The sequence below is a fragment of the Malaya genurostris genome, chromosome 1 (genome assembly GCF_030247185.1).
Source record: "Malaya genurostris strain Urasoe2022 chromosome 1, Malgen_1.1, whole genome shotgun sequence".
Classification (NCBI taxonomy): domain Eukaryota; kingdom Metazoa; phylum Arthropoda; class Insecta; order Diptera; family Culicidae; genus Malaya; species Malaya genurostris.
The window spans coordinates 24,163,771-24,179,255 of NC_080570.1; the positions used below are offsets into that span (position 1 = coordinate 24,163,771).

Sequence of the window (15,485 nt, forward strand, 5' to 3'; positions counted from 1 at the left end):
TGACATTTACAGACTCTTTCCATTTTGTCATGAAATGTTCCAGTGAATAAAAATAGTTAGTTTTCCCACTTTGGAGAATTGAATATTTCGCACAAGTGCTTACTAACGGCGATTAGTGCAAATTAGTTTCAAACTGACAGATTGCCATTGCGGCAGCACTGCACTGCACTGAGCTGAGCTTCTTCGAGTCCCGAACAGGATAAAATAAACACTTTCCTCGTCTGATGAGCGGGATTGTTAAAACCACTTCGTTGCATTTCAAACACCGTGATTTTGATCTCGAATTTGATAGACGGCACAATCCCCTCCTTCCCCCCCTCACCTTGCAGTAATTTGCATTTCACCGGGATAATTCAGAATTCGTAGATAGCAATTCACTACCCCGATGGATCGGGTGACGACGGTGACGGAGTTTGCATATCACTTGGCACCGTAAATTAGCTACTCCGGGATTCTGCCGTACCTTGCGCGTTGGAAGGTGATGTGTCTCTCGCTAGAAGGATCATCGTCGAAATCGTTCAATTACCGTGCTGTCACCGGGGAGATGGCAATTGAAATCCTGATCACAGTTCCCACAGATTCCTCCGTAGTACAAAGTTGACAAATAAAAGCACCTCTCTCTCTCTCTCTCTCTCTCTCTCTCTCGCTATCTCTTTCACTCAGTTGTATGAATAATGCAGCCTTTTTTCTCGCCACAGTTCGCGGCCACGTAGGAAAAGCAATAAACGACGAAAGCCAAGTTCTTCCTTTGTTCACCTTTGCTGCCTATGTTTGACTCTGACGCTGACATTACTTTTGCTGTGCTCCAGCTTTTGGCCTTCAGCTGAGCTGTAGAGGAATCACACATACATGGTGTGTGTGTGCGCGCGCCAAGCCCTTTTCTTTTTATCCTTCCGTGCAGCAACACCGGCATACACACACACACACGGGATGAAGGAATAGATAAAGCTCATTCTTTAAAGAGCTTCTAGTTGAGTAACCGTTTAGAAGGTTCCACTTCAGCCTACCTCAGTAGGGTTTGCCGTTGAGAACTTTACGAGCTGTGAGATTTGATTGGATCGATCCGGGCGGCTTGGCGTTTTCACCCCCACTTATTGCAGCTAGAACGTGTTAATGCTCGTACGAGCGTCGGTGGTTTCCAATCACGGTGGGTCGGGTTAAGCACCACAATCAATTGTCAATGAGGTAGGATCTGCAACGATTGATTCATAACAATCATTTTTTACTAAGAAGAAACTTTTTCTGGGATCGCTTCAACACACCTAATCTGGTCAATTACCTTCTCATTGAAAACAAAAAAAAAGTGGACCAGAGAAATCTCAAACTCAACCCACCGTGAATTCGATTCCTACTCCTATTCCTATTCCGCCTGAAACATCCTTCCGTTTTCGGTGCAAATTTAATCAGATCGTTCAAATAGCTGGTCCCAGGTTCTAGTTGGGACGAGGCTTGGCTCTTTCCTCGTAGCGCATCGGCGGAATCCGGCGATGTTAGAATCTTTCCCTGCACCGACGCGACGGCCAGCCCACAGTCCCGCGCCCTGCTAACATAAAAGGTCCGGGACGAAAAGAAAGCAAAAAACTATGACGGCTTCCTCCATCGCCGCTGATCCTTCATTTAGATTATGGGGTGTGTTCGTGTTCCATTTACATCCGGGGGAAGCGCGACTGGCCCCGTTTCGTTGCCCCCGACTGTGGCGCCGCTCATTGCCAGGTTCGTGAGCTTGATTTTTATGAAGATATACTTGTAAATTTACGTCCAAATATAAAATAGGTAAAAGCGAGTAATTTGTAAGCCCGACAAGGAAGAGGGGATTTAAACTTTAAACAGAAAGTCCGGAGGATTTGGCTGTCGTGAAGAATTTATCTCGGAACGGTTTTTTTCCCTTCGGGTGCGGGAGATTGCTAGGCCGTTCGTTAAATTTATTATGAATATCTGATGAACCCAGCGCATAAATTGTTTTCCGTTGAAGACTTTCCGGGAGGGGAGGCACAAAATGAGACTAACTCGAGTTGAAACTGTGTAGACGGACTTCATTTTAGGTGTATAAGTTTTGCGATTTAAGTTTAGTAGGGCAAAGATACTTCATTGGATATCGAATGGTGAATAGATAGTAGTATCTTTCGAAAAATTCTACGATCGTTGAAATCAGTTCAGCCATTACCAAGAAAATCGAACGAATTAAATATATTGTAAATGGTTGGTTATGTCTTTCGATTATGATCTATGACCTAATAATAGTTTTGAAACGGAAAAAATGACCGGATTGAAAAAAAAATAACTGTTTGTCGGTTAGGTCACTTATACGATAATAACTCCGGAATCGAAAACCATCTGCCCTTTGAATTTGACCAAACAGGCCTAGGAATGTTGGAACCGATTAAGGAATCTCTGAGAAAATTATGAGGAATGAAAAAACTGGACACACAAAAAGCGAAAACAAGGCCAAGAGAAACACTTAGTCCATAACCATGACTCGATTCCAAAGACCACAGATCAAGGAACCAAGACCCAAGATTAAAGGCCAAGTCCAAGACTCAAGACTCAAAACTCAAGAACCAAAAGCCAAAAGCCAAAAGCCAAGAGCTAAGAACCGAGAGCCAAGAGTCAAGGTATCAAGGACCAAGAACTAAGAGTTAAGAGCCAAGAACCAAGAGAAAAGAGCCAAAAGAAAAGAACCAAGAGTCAAAAGCCAAGAGTCAAGAGTCAAAATCCAAGAGCCAAGAACTAAGAACCGAGAGCCAAGAGCCAAGAGCCAAGATCCAAGAACCGAGAGCCAAGAGTCAATAGCCAAGATCCAAAAGCCAAGAGCCGAGAGCCAAAAGCCAAGAGCAAAGAATGAAGAACCAAGAGCCAACAGTCAAAAGCCAAGAGTCAAGAGGTAAGAGCCAAAAGTCAAGAGCCAAGAGTTAAGAACCAAGAGCTAAGAGCCAAAAGTTAAGAACCAAAAGTAAAGATTCAAGAGCCTAGAGCCAAGAACTAAGAGACAAGAGCCGAGAATCAAGAACCAAGAAACAAAAGCAAACAACCAAAAGTCAAGATGCTAAAGCCAAGAGTCAAGAGATAAGAGTCAAAAATTAAAAGCCAAGAGTTAAGAACCAAGAACCAATGCCAAGCGTCAAGAACCAAGATCCAAGAGCCAAGAATCAAGTACCAAGAACAAAGAGCTAAGAGCCGAGAGCCAAGAGCCAAGAGTCGAGAACCAAAAACCAAAAGCCAACGGTCAAGTGTCAAAATCCAAAAGCCAAAAGTCAAGAACCAAAAACTCAGACCTAAGAGCTAAGAGCCAAGAGCCAAGAACTGAGATCCAAGAACCAAGAACTAAGAGACAAGATCCAAGAACCAAGAGCTAAGAACCGAGAGCCAAGAGCCGAGAGTAAAGAGTTAAGAGCCAAGAGCCAAGAGTCAAGAGCCAAGAATCAAGAACGAATAATCGAGAGCCCTGAACCAAGTTCCAAGAGCCCAGAGCCGAGTGAGCTAAGACCCGAGAGCCAAGGGTTAAGAGCCAAGAACCATGAACCAAAATCCAAGAGCTAAGAGCCGAGAACCAAGAGCCAAAAGCCAAGAGCCAAGAACTAAGAGTTAAGAGCCAAGAGTCAAGAACCAAGAACCAAGATTTATGATCCTAAGGCCGAGGTTTCAGAGCCGAGAGCCAAAAGCCAAGAGTCAAGAACCAAGAACCGAGAGTCAAGACCCAAGAACCGAGAGCCAAGACCCAAGAACCGAGAGCCAAGAGAGCCAAGAGCCAAGAACCGAGAGCAAGAGTCAAGAACCGAGAACCAAAAGCCAAGAGCCAAGAGCACAGAGCCAAAAGTCAAGAGTCAAGAGTCAAGAGCCAAGAGTCAAGAGCCAATAGTCAAGAGCTAAAAGTCAAACGCCAAGAGCCAAGAGTCGAGAACCAAAAGCCAAAAGCCAAAAGTCATGAGCCAAAAGCCAAGAAACAAGAGCCATGAACCAAGATCCAAGAGCCAAGACCCGAGAGCCAAAAGCCAAGAGTCAAGATCCAAGGGCTAAGAGACAAGAACCTAAAACCAAGAACCAAGAGCTTAGAGCCGAGAGCCAAGAGTCAAGAGCCAAGAACCAAGAACCGATAGCCATAAGTCCAGAGTTCAAAACCAGGACCAAAGATCCAAGATAATAGAAATAAGATCAAGACACATGCCCAGACCCAAGACAAACCAAAAACAAGACCCAAGACTAAAGATTCACAACCCAAAATCCAGACCCAAGACTAAAGACTATGTTCAAAACTCAGACCCAATACATAAGGCCAATACAAACCAAAAACAAGACAAAGATCAAAACCCAAGATTGAAGATTCACGACCCAAGGCCAAAGGCCCAAGACCAAAGACCCAAGACTCAAGGCTTTAAAAACTCATGACTTCAGACTCAAGACTACAGTTGCACGACCCAAGACTCAAAACTCAAGGCCCATAATCAAGATCTAGACCCAAGACTAAAGACGCAAGACCCAAGACTCAAAACTCAAGTCTCAGATCAAGACCCAAGACATAAGACCAAGACGCAGGCCCAAGACTTAATACCAAGATCAAGCACCTAGAACCCAGACCCAGACAAATACCCTGACCCAAGACAAACCAAAAACAAGACCAAGATCAAGACCCAAGATTCAAAACTCAAGACCCAAGACCAAAGACTCCAGACCAGAGACCCAAGACTCAAGACTACAGATTCACGACCAACGACTCAAAACTCAAGACTGAGATACAGACCCAAGATATAAGACCGAGACCCTGGCGCAAGACTAAATAAAGGGTGATTTTTTAAGAGCTTGAGAACTTTTTTAAACAATAAAACGCATAAAATTTGCAAAAACTCATCGGTTCTTTATTTTAAACGTTAGATTGGTACATGACATTTACTTTTTGAAGATAATTTCATTTAAATGTTGACCGCGGCTGCGTCTTAGGTGGTCCATTCGGAAAGTCCAATTTTGGGCAACTTTTTCGAGCATTTCGGCCGGAATAGCCCGAATTTCTTCGGAAATGTTGTCTTCCAAAGCTGGAATAGTTACTGGCTTATTTCTGTAGACTTTAGACTTGACGTAGCCCCACAAAAAATAGTCTAAAGGCGTCAAATCGCATGATCTTGGTGGCCAACTTACCGGTCCATTTCTTGAGATGAATTGTTCTCCGAAGTTTTCCCTCAAAATGGCCATAGAATCGCGAGCTGTGTGGCATGTAGCGCCATCTTGTTGAAACCACATGTCAACCAAGTTCAGTTCTTCCATTTTTGGCAACAAAAAGTTTGTTAGCATCGAACGATAGCGATCGCCATTCACTGTAACGTTGCGTCCAACAGCATCTTTGAAAAAATACGGTCCAATGATTCCACCAGCGTACAAACCACACCAAACAGTGCAGTTTTCGGGATGCATGGGCAGTTCTTGAACGGCTTCTGGTTGCTCTTCACTCCAAATGCGGCAATTTTGCTTATTTACGTAGCCATTCAACCAGAAATGAGCCTCATCGCTGAACAAAATTTGTCGATAAAAAAGCGGATTTTCCGAATGGACCACCTAAGACGCAGCCGCGGTCAACATTTAAATGAAATTATCTTCAAAAAGTAAATGTCATGTACCAATCTAACGTTTAAAATAAAGAACCGATGAGATTTTGCAAATTTTATGCGTTTTATTGTTTAAAAAAGTTCTCAAGCTCTTAAAAAATCACCCTTTACCAAGATCAAAGACCCAAGATATAAGACCAAAACAAATATCCAGACCTAGACCCAAGAACAAGACCCAAGACCTCAAGATCCAAGACTCAAAACTCAAGACCTAAGAAGAAATACCAAGATCCAGATCTAAGACTTATGATCAAGACCCACACCCAGACCCAAGACTAAGCTCAACACTTAAGACCCAGACCCAAAACATAAGACTAAGACAAATACGGCTGCTCGGCCATCCATGGAAGTTGACCATCAATGTTAACTTCCCTCTCTGAGCAGCCTAGATAGCCGTGTAGTGTCGGTAGCGGTTTCCCAACTGCTAAGAATAACGCTACGGTCCACCTGTACCGGTGGTATAAGTCCACCAAACAGGTAAGCCGTGTGGCATCCGGCGGAATTATTTTTTACCAAGAATTGATCCACTGGTTTCCTATTCCATGTCGTAAAAGGCCACAAAAATAGGAACTCCTAAGTCAAGGTGTATTTCCGTGCCGATGGCTGAATGGCTGCAGGAGGTTAAACATTGCAGTCGTGAACGGAATATCTTGGGTTTTTCCCTTACTGGATACACGCAATGCTTAGCAATCAACTTCTTTGATCATCGCTTCGGCGGGCCAGAGATTAGAAAGCTGAGTGTCTGTGGGTGTCCTCAAGGTGGTGTACTATCCCCACTTTTATGGAACCTAGTCGCTGATAGTTTGTTAAGGAAACTTAATAACCTTGGATTTCCGACTTATGGTTTTGCCGACGATTATCATATATTGATGACCGGTATAAGCATTAACACTCTCTTTGATTTAATGCAGCAAGCCCTGCGATCTGTTGAACAATGGTGTTGTCAGGTTTGGATTATCTGTAAATCCGGGCAAAACATCAATGGTGCTTTTCACTCATCGTAGGATAATTACAGGAGCTCGTCCGTTGCAGTTCTTTGCTTCAGGGGTCACTGTGGTCGATCAAGTTAAATACGTCGGGGTTATTCTTGACTCAAAACTGAATTGGTCTGCTCACATTGATTTCAGGATTAAAAGAGCTTGCATGGCTTTCGGCCAATGCAGACGAGCTTTTGGAAAATCATGGGGACTCAAACCCAGATATATTCATTGGATCTACACAACTATCGTTAGACCAATTTTAGCATATGGATGTCTTGTATGGTGGCAGAAAGGAGAAGTCGCGACAGTTCAGTCAAAGCTAAATCATCTCCAAAGGATGGTCCTAATGGCGATGACAGGAGCATTCACGACAACTCCTACTGCTGCTCTAGAGGCGCTACTGTGCATTAAACCACTATATGTGTTCCTAAAACAAGAAGCATTATCTTGTGCATACCGTCTTAGGGTTACAGGGCTTTGGAACAGTAACCCATTAGAATATGCTACCAGTCACACTCGCTTGTGGTCTCAAATGGTTCCGTGGGATGAGTATTTACTCGCTCCTAGTGACCTAACTCTCACATGCAGTTTTCCTTTTAAAACATTCAAAGTGAGCTATCCTCTTCGTTAGGAATGATTGTCTGGTTGTCTGGAACGACAACTTGATGAACACATAGTTTGTTTTACGGACGGTTCTCTGTTGAATGGTCGTGCTGGTGCTGGTATCTACTGTCGTGAAATAGGCTGGAGCAGTCTCATTCACTTGGTAGATACTGTACTGTGTTCCAAGCAGAAATCTACGCAATTCTGTGTGGAGTACAATCGGCACTTCAGCAGAGGATCTGTGGTAAACGTATTTATTTTTGTTCCGACAGTCAGGCAGCCTTAAAAGCACTCAGTTCGAATGACTCACGGTCGAATCTAGTGATCGCATGTCGAACTCAAATTGAAGACCTCAGCATTTCAAATGCTGTTTACTTCATATGGGTACCCGGCCATTCTGGTATTACTGGAAATGAATGGGCTGATGAGTTGGCTAGAGCTGGTGCAACGAATGATTTCGTTGGTCCTGAACCAGCTTTACCACTTTCAACTAGTTGGATAAAGCACAAGATACGTTCTTGGGCTGCATCCAAACATGCCAGCTACTGGCGCAGCTTGCAAACTTGCGCTCAGACAAAAGCATTTCTACCAGATTTAAATCTGAAAATGTCAAAGTGTCTACTGCATTTCTCCAAGTATCATTGAAGTATTCTGGTCAGAGCTCTGACTGGACATTGCAAACTCAATTATCACATGGCTACTATTCAACGTGCTGAGTATTATTCGTGTGATTTGTGTGAATGCGATTATGGTACTTCATATCATCTGATATGTAACTGTCCCGCATTGACGCAGCTACGTATCCGGGTTTTTGGTTCTCCATACATGGTTGAGTCTGTGTATGCGGAGCTAAAATTGAAGGATATTCTCTCGTTTCTCACCCAATGTGGTAAGGAGCTATAGTCAGAAGGGTTCATCGTTCTTCCTGGAGTGAATGAATCCCTTCTGTATTCACCTTAAATAGGGTTTGGCAGATTGTTTGGCATCCTCTGGGGGGTACCGCATTTACTTCTGCTCGTACATACTGCGAGTCGTTCTGCATTCTTCCGGGAGTGCAGAATGGTGTCGCTTTTGTAAGATCTCTAAATCCTCTCGGGGGTTGGAGGTTTTATTAACAGCAGACTGTTCGGGACCTCGTAGAGGTTCAGAATTTCCTTCTGCTTCCACTAAATGTGATCCTCAGCAGATTGTTCAGCATCCCTTAGGGGTGCAGAATTTACTTCTGCTTTTATGTGTTTTTGTGTCGTCAATTTTTCCCATCCTCCTAGTTCAACCCTTACCATTTCCTTTCAATCCTTCCCTCTTATATATCGGGAAAATGATGCTAAAAACAAATTGATGGCAAGGCACAAATCTCCAAATATCAAGGGGAACGTGCCATTTGAGCCAATTTGTTCTGATTCCTGATTCCTGATGTTCAAAACTCAGACCCAATACATAAGGCCAATACAAACCAAAAACAAGACAAAGATCAAAACCCAAGATTGAAGATTCACGACCCAAGGCCAAAGGCCCAAGACCAAAGACCCAAGACTCAAGGCTTTAAAAACTCATGACTTCAGACTCAAGACTACAGTTGCACGACCCAAGACTCAAAACTCAAGGCCCATAATCAAGATCTAGACCCAAGACTAAAGACGCAAGACCCAAGACTCAAAACTCAAGTCTCAGATCAAGACCCAAGACATAAGACCAAGACGCAGGCCCAAGACTTAATACCAAGATCAAGCACCTAGAACCCAGACCCAGACAAATACCCTGACCCAAGACAAACCAAAAACAAGACCAAGATCAAGACCCAAGATTCAAAACTCAAGACCCAAGACCAAAGACTCCAGACCAGAGACCCAAGACTCAAGACTACAGATTCACGACCAACGACTCAAAACTCAAGACTGAGATACAGACCCAAGATATAAGACCGAGACCCTGGCGCAAGACTAAATACCAAGATCAAAGACCCAAGATATAAGACCAAAACAAATATCCAGACCTAGACCCAAGAACAAGACCCAAGACCTCAAGATCCAAGACTCAAAACTCAAGACCTAAGAAGAAATACCAAGATCCAGATCTAAGACTTATGATCAAGACCCACACCCAGACCCAAGACTAAGCTCAACACTTAAGACCCAGACCCAAAACATAAGACTAAGACAAATACCCATACCACAACCCAGGAAGACAAATAACAAGACTCAGACCCAAGACTAAAGAGTAAGCCCAAGATACACACCCAAGACGAGACCAGACATATCCAGAACATATCCAAGATCAAAACCCAAAAACCAAGACCCAAACGCAGGACTTATGAACAAGACGCTTACCCACACCTAAGACTAAAGATTCTGATCCAAGGCTAAGCTCAAGACTTAAGACCCAGACCCAAAACATAAGACCAAGACAAATACCCAGACCTAAAACCAATAACAAGACCCAAGACTCAAAACTCAAGACCCAAGACACAAGACTAAAATCCAGACCCAGACCAAAGACTAAAAACTAAGCCCAAGTCTCAGCACCAAGACTAAAGACTGAGCTGAAGACTCAGACCAAGACAAACCAAGAATACGAGCAAGATCAAGCCCAAGACTAGAAATTCACGACCCAAGTCTCAAAACTCAAGACCTAAAAGTAAGGCCCAGACTCATGTCTTATGACCAAAACCCACACCCAGACCCATGACTAAAGATCCAGACCCAAGACTAAGTTCAAGACTGAAGACTAAGCCCAAGACCCAGACCCAAGACACGAGACCAAGACAAACCAAGAACAAGACCAAGACCCAAGACTCAAAATTCAAGACTCAAGACCCATACCCAAGACTTATGACCAAGACCAAGATTAAAAACTAAGCCCAAGACTCAGACTAAAGTTTAAAGACTAAGCCCAAGACAAACACCCAGACCATGGTCCAGAAAGTTCAAAATGAAGACCAAAAGACTCAAGACCCAGGATTCAAAACTCAAGACCCACAACCAACACTCAGAACCAGACTAACATCTAGACCCTAGACTATGCCCAAGACACTGAATCAAGACAAATCAAGAACAAGACTAAGATCAAGACACAAGACTAAAGATTCACGACCCAACACTCAAAACTCAAGACCAAAACAAACACCCAGACCTAGACCCAAGAAAGACGAAGAAATAGACCCAGAGCCAAGACTAATGACTAAGACCCGAACCTAAGCCTAAAAACCAAGACCAAATACGTTGAATTCTGAACCTGGGTTCTTGAGGTTAATTTAGAAGCAGGATTCTGGAAATAAACTGTGACCCTAAATTCTGAACCACGATTCTGAACCTGTATTTTGGAACTGAATTCTGGAAATAAATTCTAGAACTAAGTTATGAACCTGAGTTCTGGAGTTGGATTCTGAAAATGAATTCAGCAATTTTATCTGAATTTTTATATCGAAAATGGATTCTGGAACTGCATTCTGGCACGGAATTTTGGAATTGAATTCAAGCAATGAACATCGAATCTGAATTTTTTAATTATGTTCTAGAACTGAATTCTTTAATTCTGTAACTGAATTCTGGAGCTGAATTCTGTGAATGAATTCAGAAACTGAATGGCGAACCTGAATTCTGAACCGCGATACTGGAACTGGACTCGAATAGTAGAGTTGGATTCTGAAAATGGATTCCGGATTTTTTTTTCCGGAATTTGGACATTGACAATGGATTCTGGAACCGAATTCCGAAGCTGAATTCTGAAAACAAATTTTAAAGTTGAATTCAGGAAATGCACTGAAATCGAAAACTTTGATCTGAAAGCTTGTAGTATCACCAAAAATTGATTTTTCACAATAAACAGGCATACGTTCATCAGTCTGCGAAATATTTCACACGATGATGAAATATTTCCAAAAATATACGTTTTCAGATTTCATCGCGAACAAGCCTTATAGCACGATCAGGACAGCAATAATGTAAATATTTGAAATATAGACTAATAAATGTCGAAGAAACATGCAAGTTTTATTCGTATTCACGTCCTCCAGTTATGTCTGTGACATTACCCACCCGCATTTTTCTAAACATGATAAAACAACCGTAAATGCAACGTTGCACTGCATTCGAACCTAGCACTCGAACCCTCTTCCGATTCGGCCAACTATGGATTCCGTTTTTTTAACGTTCGCCTAGATGATGTTGTCCTTAATCAATCGCTTGTTTGCTTTCAACGGTGGCTAATGCCTTTGGCAAAAAGCACACAAGCAGCGCCCAATTAGTTTCTTGACAGTGTGCCCAGAGTCCTGCCCTGTCAGTCACAATGAAGGTGTTAAATTTCACCTGAACTAAGTTTTCATCGCGGGGAAAAACGCTAACGCAATTCTCTTTTTTATTTTATTTTATTTTCAGATACATGAATTTCATGTTCGATCTCGAGGATGCTTCCAACGATGGAACCATTGACTCGGAGGAGTTTTCCTCTGTTTATTCGAGTTACGGAGTTGACAAGAAGGAGTGCCTGGAGGCTTTCAAGAAGATGTCGAAGGTAAGCGTGATTTTCTTTTTCATTTGTTTTAGTTATCTAGTTAACATTCCGAATACAAGAAGGTTGATCACGAAAAAAATCGGACGCTAAAAAAAAAAACTAAACCTTAATGATACGAGTAAAATTTTGAAAACTTATCTGAATCACAGCAGGCATTGACTGGCAGTGTAAGTTCAATTGATGAGGCAATGTCGGAATGCGAAAATGTTCGTTCTCAAGAAAAATTCTAGTCTTCATGTTCAAGACTCGAGAGCGGTAGTCATCGTAAGAGGTGAAGTAAATGGCACTAGTTTCGCATCTCCGGGTTCATATCTTGCTTGAAAATATCCAATAGAGCTGGTTGAGGTAGTTTTTAGGGAAAAATTGTGCTAAGTTGTTAATCAATGGAACATTTTGAACCACAGAAGTGTCATTCTGAAGTGTCATTAAATGAAATATGCGCATTTCAAAAATTATATAAGAAAAATAAAATACAAGAATAGTAAAATTGAAAATGTTGCACCTCGTTTGGCAAGCAATCTGAGCGTGCGAATTGAAGAGAAAACCAAACCTTAGGTTTCTTCAAAATGAGTAAATGACAGATACGTATTACAACAATCGTCTTTGGTTCTCTTCAGTATATCAATGCTGTAGAATTGCAAATTTTATTCCTCGTTTAGCAAGCAATCTGTGTCTGCGAATGGAAAAGAAAAACAATCATTTTCAGAGTCTTTTCGAAATTAGTAAATTTCAGCAGTTATCTTTAGTCTTCTTCAGTGTATTAATTATGTAAAATAGCACATTGTTTTGCTCGTTTGATGAGCAAGATGTGGCTTAGGATTGAATAGCAAAACAATCCTCATTTCTGTCTTTTCGAAACTAGTAAATGACAGTTACGTATTTCAACACTTATCTTGGGGCTATTGCAGTAAAATAGCAAATTTTGCTCCTCATTTGGCAAGCAATCTGTGGCTGTGGATTGAAAAGAAAAACAATTCTCATTTGAATCTTTTCGAAACTAGTAAATGACAGATGTGTGTTTCAACAATTATCTTTGGCCTTCTTCAGTGAACAAATGCAATAAAATTGCAAATTGCGCATCTCGTTTGGCAAGCAATCTGTGGCTGCGGTTTGAGAAGCAAAAAATCATCGTTAAAATTATTTTGAAGTAATTGAAAGATACGTATTTCAACAATTATCCCCGTTTGGCAAGCAATCTGTGACCTCGGATTAGAAAGTAAAAAACTTGTTTGAGTCTCTTCAAAATTAGTAAATGACAGATACGTTTTTCAACAATAAGCTTTGGAGCTCTTCAGTGGAAAAAAAGCTGTAAATTGGTAAACGGTGTTCCTCGTTTGGCAAGCAATCTGAGGCTGCGATTTGAAAAGTTAAAAATCCACGTTTGAGTCTCTTCAAAATGAGTAAACGACGGATACGTACTTCAACAGTTATCTTTACTCCTCTTCAGTGCTGTAAAATAGTAAACTTTGATCCTCGTTTGGCAAGCAATCTTTGGCCTTGGATTGAAAAGCAAAAAATCTTCGTTTAAATCATTTCAAAACTAGGTAAATGACAAATACGTATTTCAACAGTAAACTTTGTTCTTCTTCAGTGGGCAAATGCTGCTAAATAGGAAATTTTGCTCCTAATTTGGCAAGCAATCTGTGACTGAGGAATGAAAAGAAAATCAATCCTCGTTTGAGTCTTTTCGAAACTAGAAAATGAAAGATACGTATTTCAACAGTTACCTTTGTTCTTCTTCAAGGCACAAATGCTGTAAAATTGCAAATTGTGTTCCTCGTTTGGCAAGCAATCTACGGTTGCGAATTGAAAAGTAAAACAATCCTCGCTTGAGTTTTTTCTAAACTAGTAATTGAAAGATACACATTTCAACAATTATCTGTGGTCCTCTTCAGTGCATAAATGGTGTAAAATGATAAATTTTGTGTCTTGTTTGGCAAGCAATTTGAGGCTGCGGATTGAAAAGAAAAACAATCTTCGTTTGAGTCTCTTCAATAACTTTTTTCGGTCATCTTCAGTGCATAAATGATGTAAAATAGCACATTGTTTTACTCGTTTGGCAAGCAATCTGTGGCTTCGGATTGTAAAGCTAAACAATCCTAGTCAGAGTCTCGACAAAATTAGTAAACGACGGCTACGTACTTCAACAGTTATCTTTGGTCTACATGAGTCCATAAATGCTTCAAAATTGTAAATTGTGTTGCTCGTTCGGCAAGCAATCTGCGACTGCGGATTGAAAATCAAATTAATTCTCGTTTCAGTATTGTCGAAACTAAAAATAAATGACAGATCCGTCTTTTATTATTTATTTTTGGTCCCCTTCAGTGCGTAATTGATATAAAATATAACATTACTTTGCTCGTTTGGCAAGCATTCTGAGCCTGCAAATGGAAAGGAAAACCAAGCCTTGTTTGAGTCACTTCAAAATGAGTAAACGACGGATATGTACTTCAACTGTTATCTTTGCTCCACTTCAGTGCTGCAAAATAGCAAACTTTGATCCTCGTTTGGCAAGCAATCCGTGGCTGCGGTTTGAAAAGCAAAAAAAAACTCGTTTGAGTCTTTTCGAAACTGAAAAATGACAGATACGTATTTTATAACTTATTTTTGGTCCTCTTCAGTGCATAAACGACGTAAAATAGCACATCACTTTGCTCGTTTGGCAAGCAATCTGAGCCTGCAAATCGAAAAGAAAACCAAGCCTTGTTTGAGTCTCTTCATAATAAGCAAACGACGGATACGTATTTCAATAGTTATCTTTGGTCTTCTCCAGTGCATAAATGCTTAAAAATTGCAAATTGTGTTGCTCGTTCGGCAAGCAATCTGAGATTTTTTTCGTATTCAACCTTTATTTTCTTGTATTCGCTATATAGCAGGAACAGAACATACTGATTGGACTGCATTTTTTTCAGGGTGCCGGCGAAGTCAACCGGGAGCAATTTGCCGTATTGTGGCGCGAGTACTTCTCTTCCGATGACGCGACTGCTCCGGGAAATTTCATTTTCGGCAAAATTGCCTTCTAAATCCAAATTGACTGCGCCTCAGTTATTACGATGCTCATCGAGATGAAATAAAAAAATAATAAGCAAAATAAAGGTAAATCAATAACAAATTAAACAGGCAGCGACGAAGATTGCGTGCACCAAAAAATAACAACAAATTTCGAATTAATGTTTTCTAATGGAGTGACAACCGAAAGGGACCGGTTAGCTGCGGATGAAAATGGCTATCCGTTTCCTGCCAATTGCCGTTGTTTCGAATTACAGAAAAGAGTTTTATTATGTAGTAGCTTATCGTAAGATCACAACATGGCACCACAGGTCCAGTAAGCGATAGTAGGAAACAAAACAAAATCAAATAAATCTTTTCCATTCGCTCAAAAAAGAAACGGCATGGACACGGAGCACGTTCAGCCCGACTGTACCCATTCCTAACAGAACACTTCTAATAATGCTATCATCGAATCAATAAATCTAGAGTGTGGTGTAACAGAGTGCTGTTTTTCTTATACAGGTTTGAAAGAAACTGCCCCTATTTATTATCTTGCTCTTTCACGCGAACCGGTGATGATTTGATGGATCCATCCAGAGGATGTAAACGATCCCCGTTGGAAAAAAAAATTAATGATACATTGTACAAGTCAAAGTTGACTGAGTTGTGTATGAATAAAAAAAAACATTTTCATCAACTTTGTCTGCCAAAAAACAATCGAGCGTTTTCGAGACTTCACGGAAGAGGAATCCCAGTAGGCGATGGCTCGAGCTTTCGTTTGTTTTTTTTTGTTTGTTTTTCGTTTCCTGTG

At 41.2% G+C, this 15,485-nt stretch overlaps 1 protein-coding gene across 1 annotated transcript in view; it reads left to right on the forward strand.

Moving 5' to 3' along the window:
* Positions 1-15,172, forward strand: part of LOC131435025 (calexcitin-1-like) — a 93,580-nt gene extending 78,408 nt beyond the window's left edge. The window contains exons 6-7 of the mRNA XM_058602488.1: positions 11,548-11,683; positions 14,596-15,172. Of these exons, the coding sequence (XP_058458471.1) occupies positions 11,548-11,683; positions 14,596-14,706 (247 nt within the window). The 3' untranslated portion in view covers positions 14,707-15,172. The remainder of the gene's footprint in view (positions 1-11,547; positions 11,684-14,595) is intronic.
* Positions 15,173-15,485: the final 313 nt, after the last annotated feature.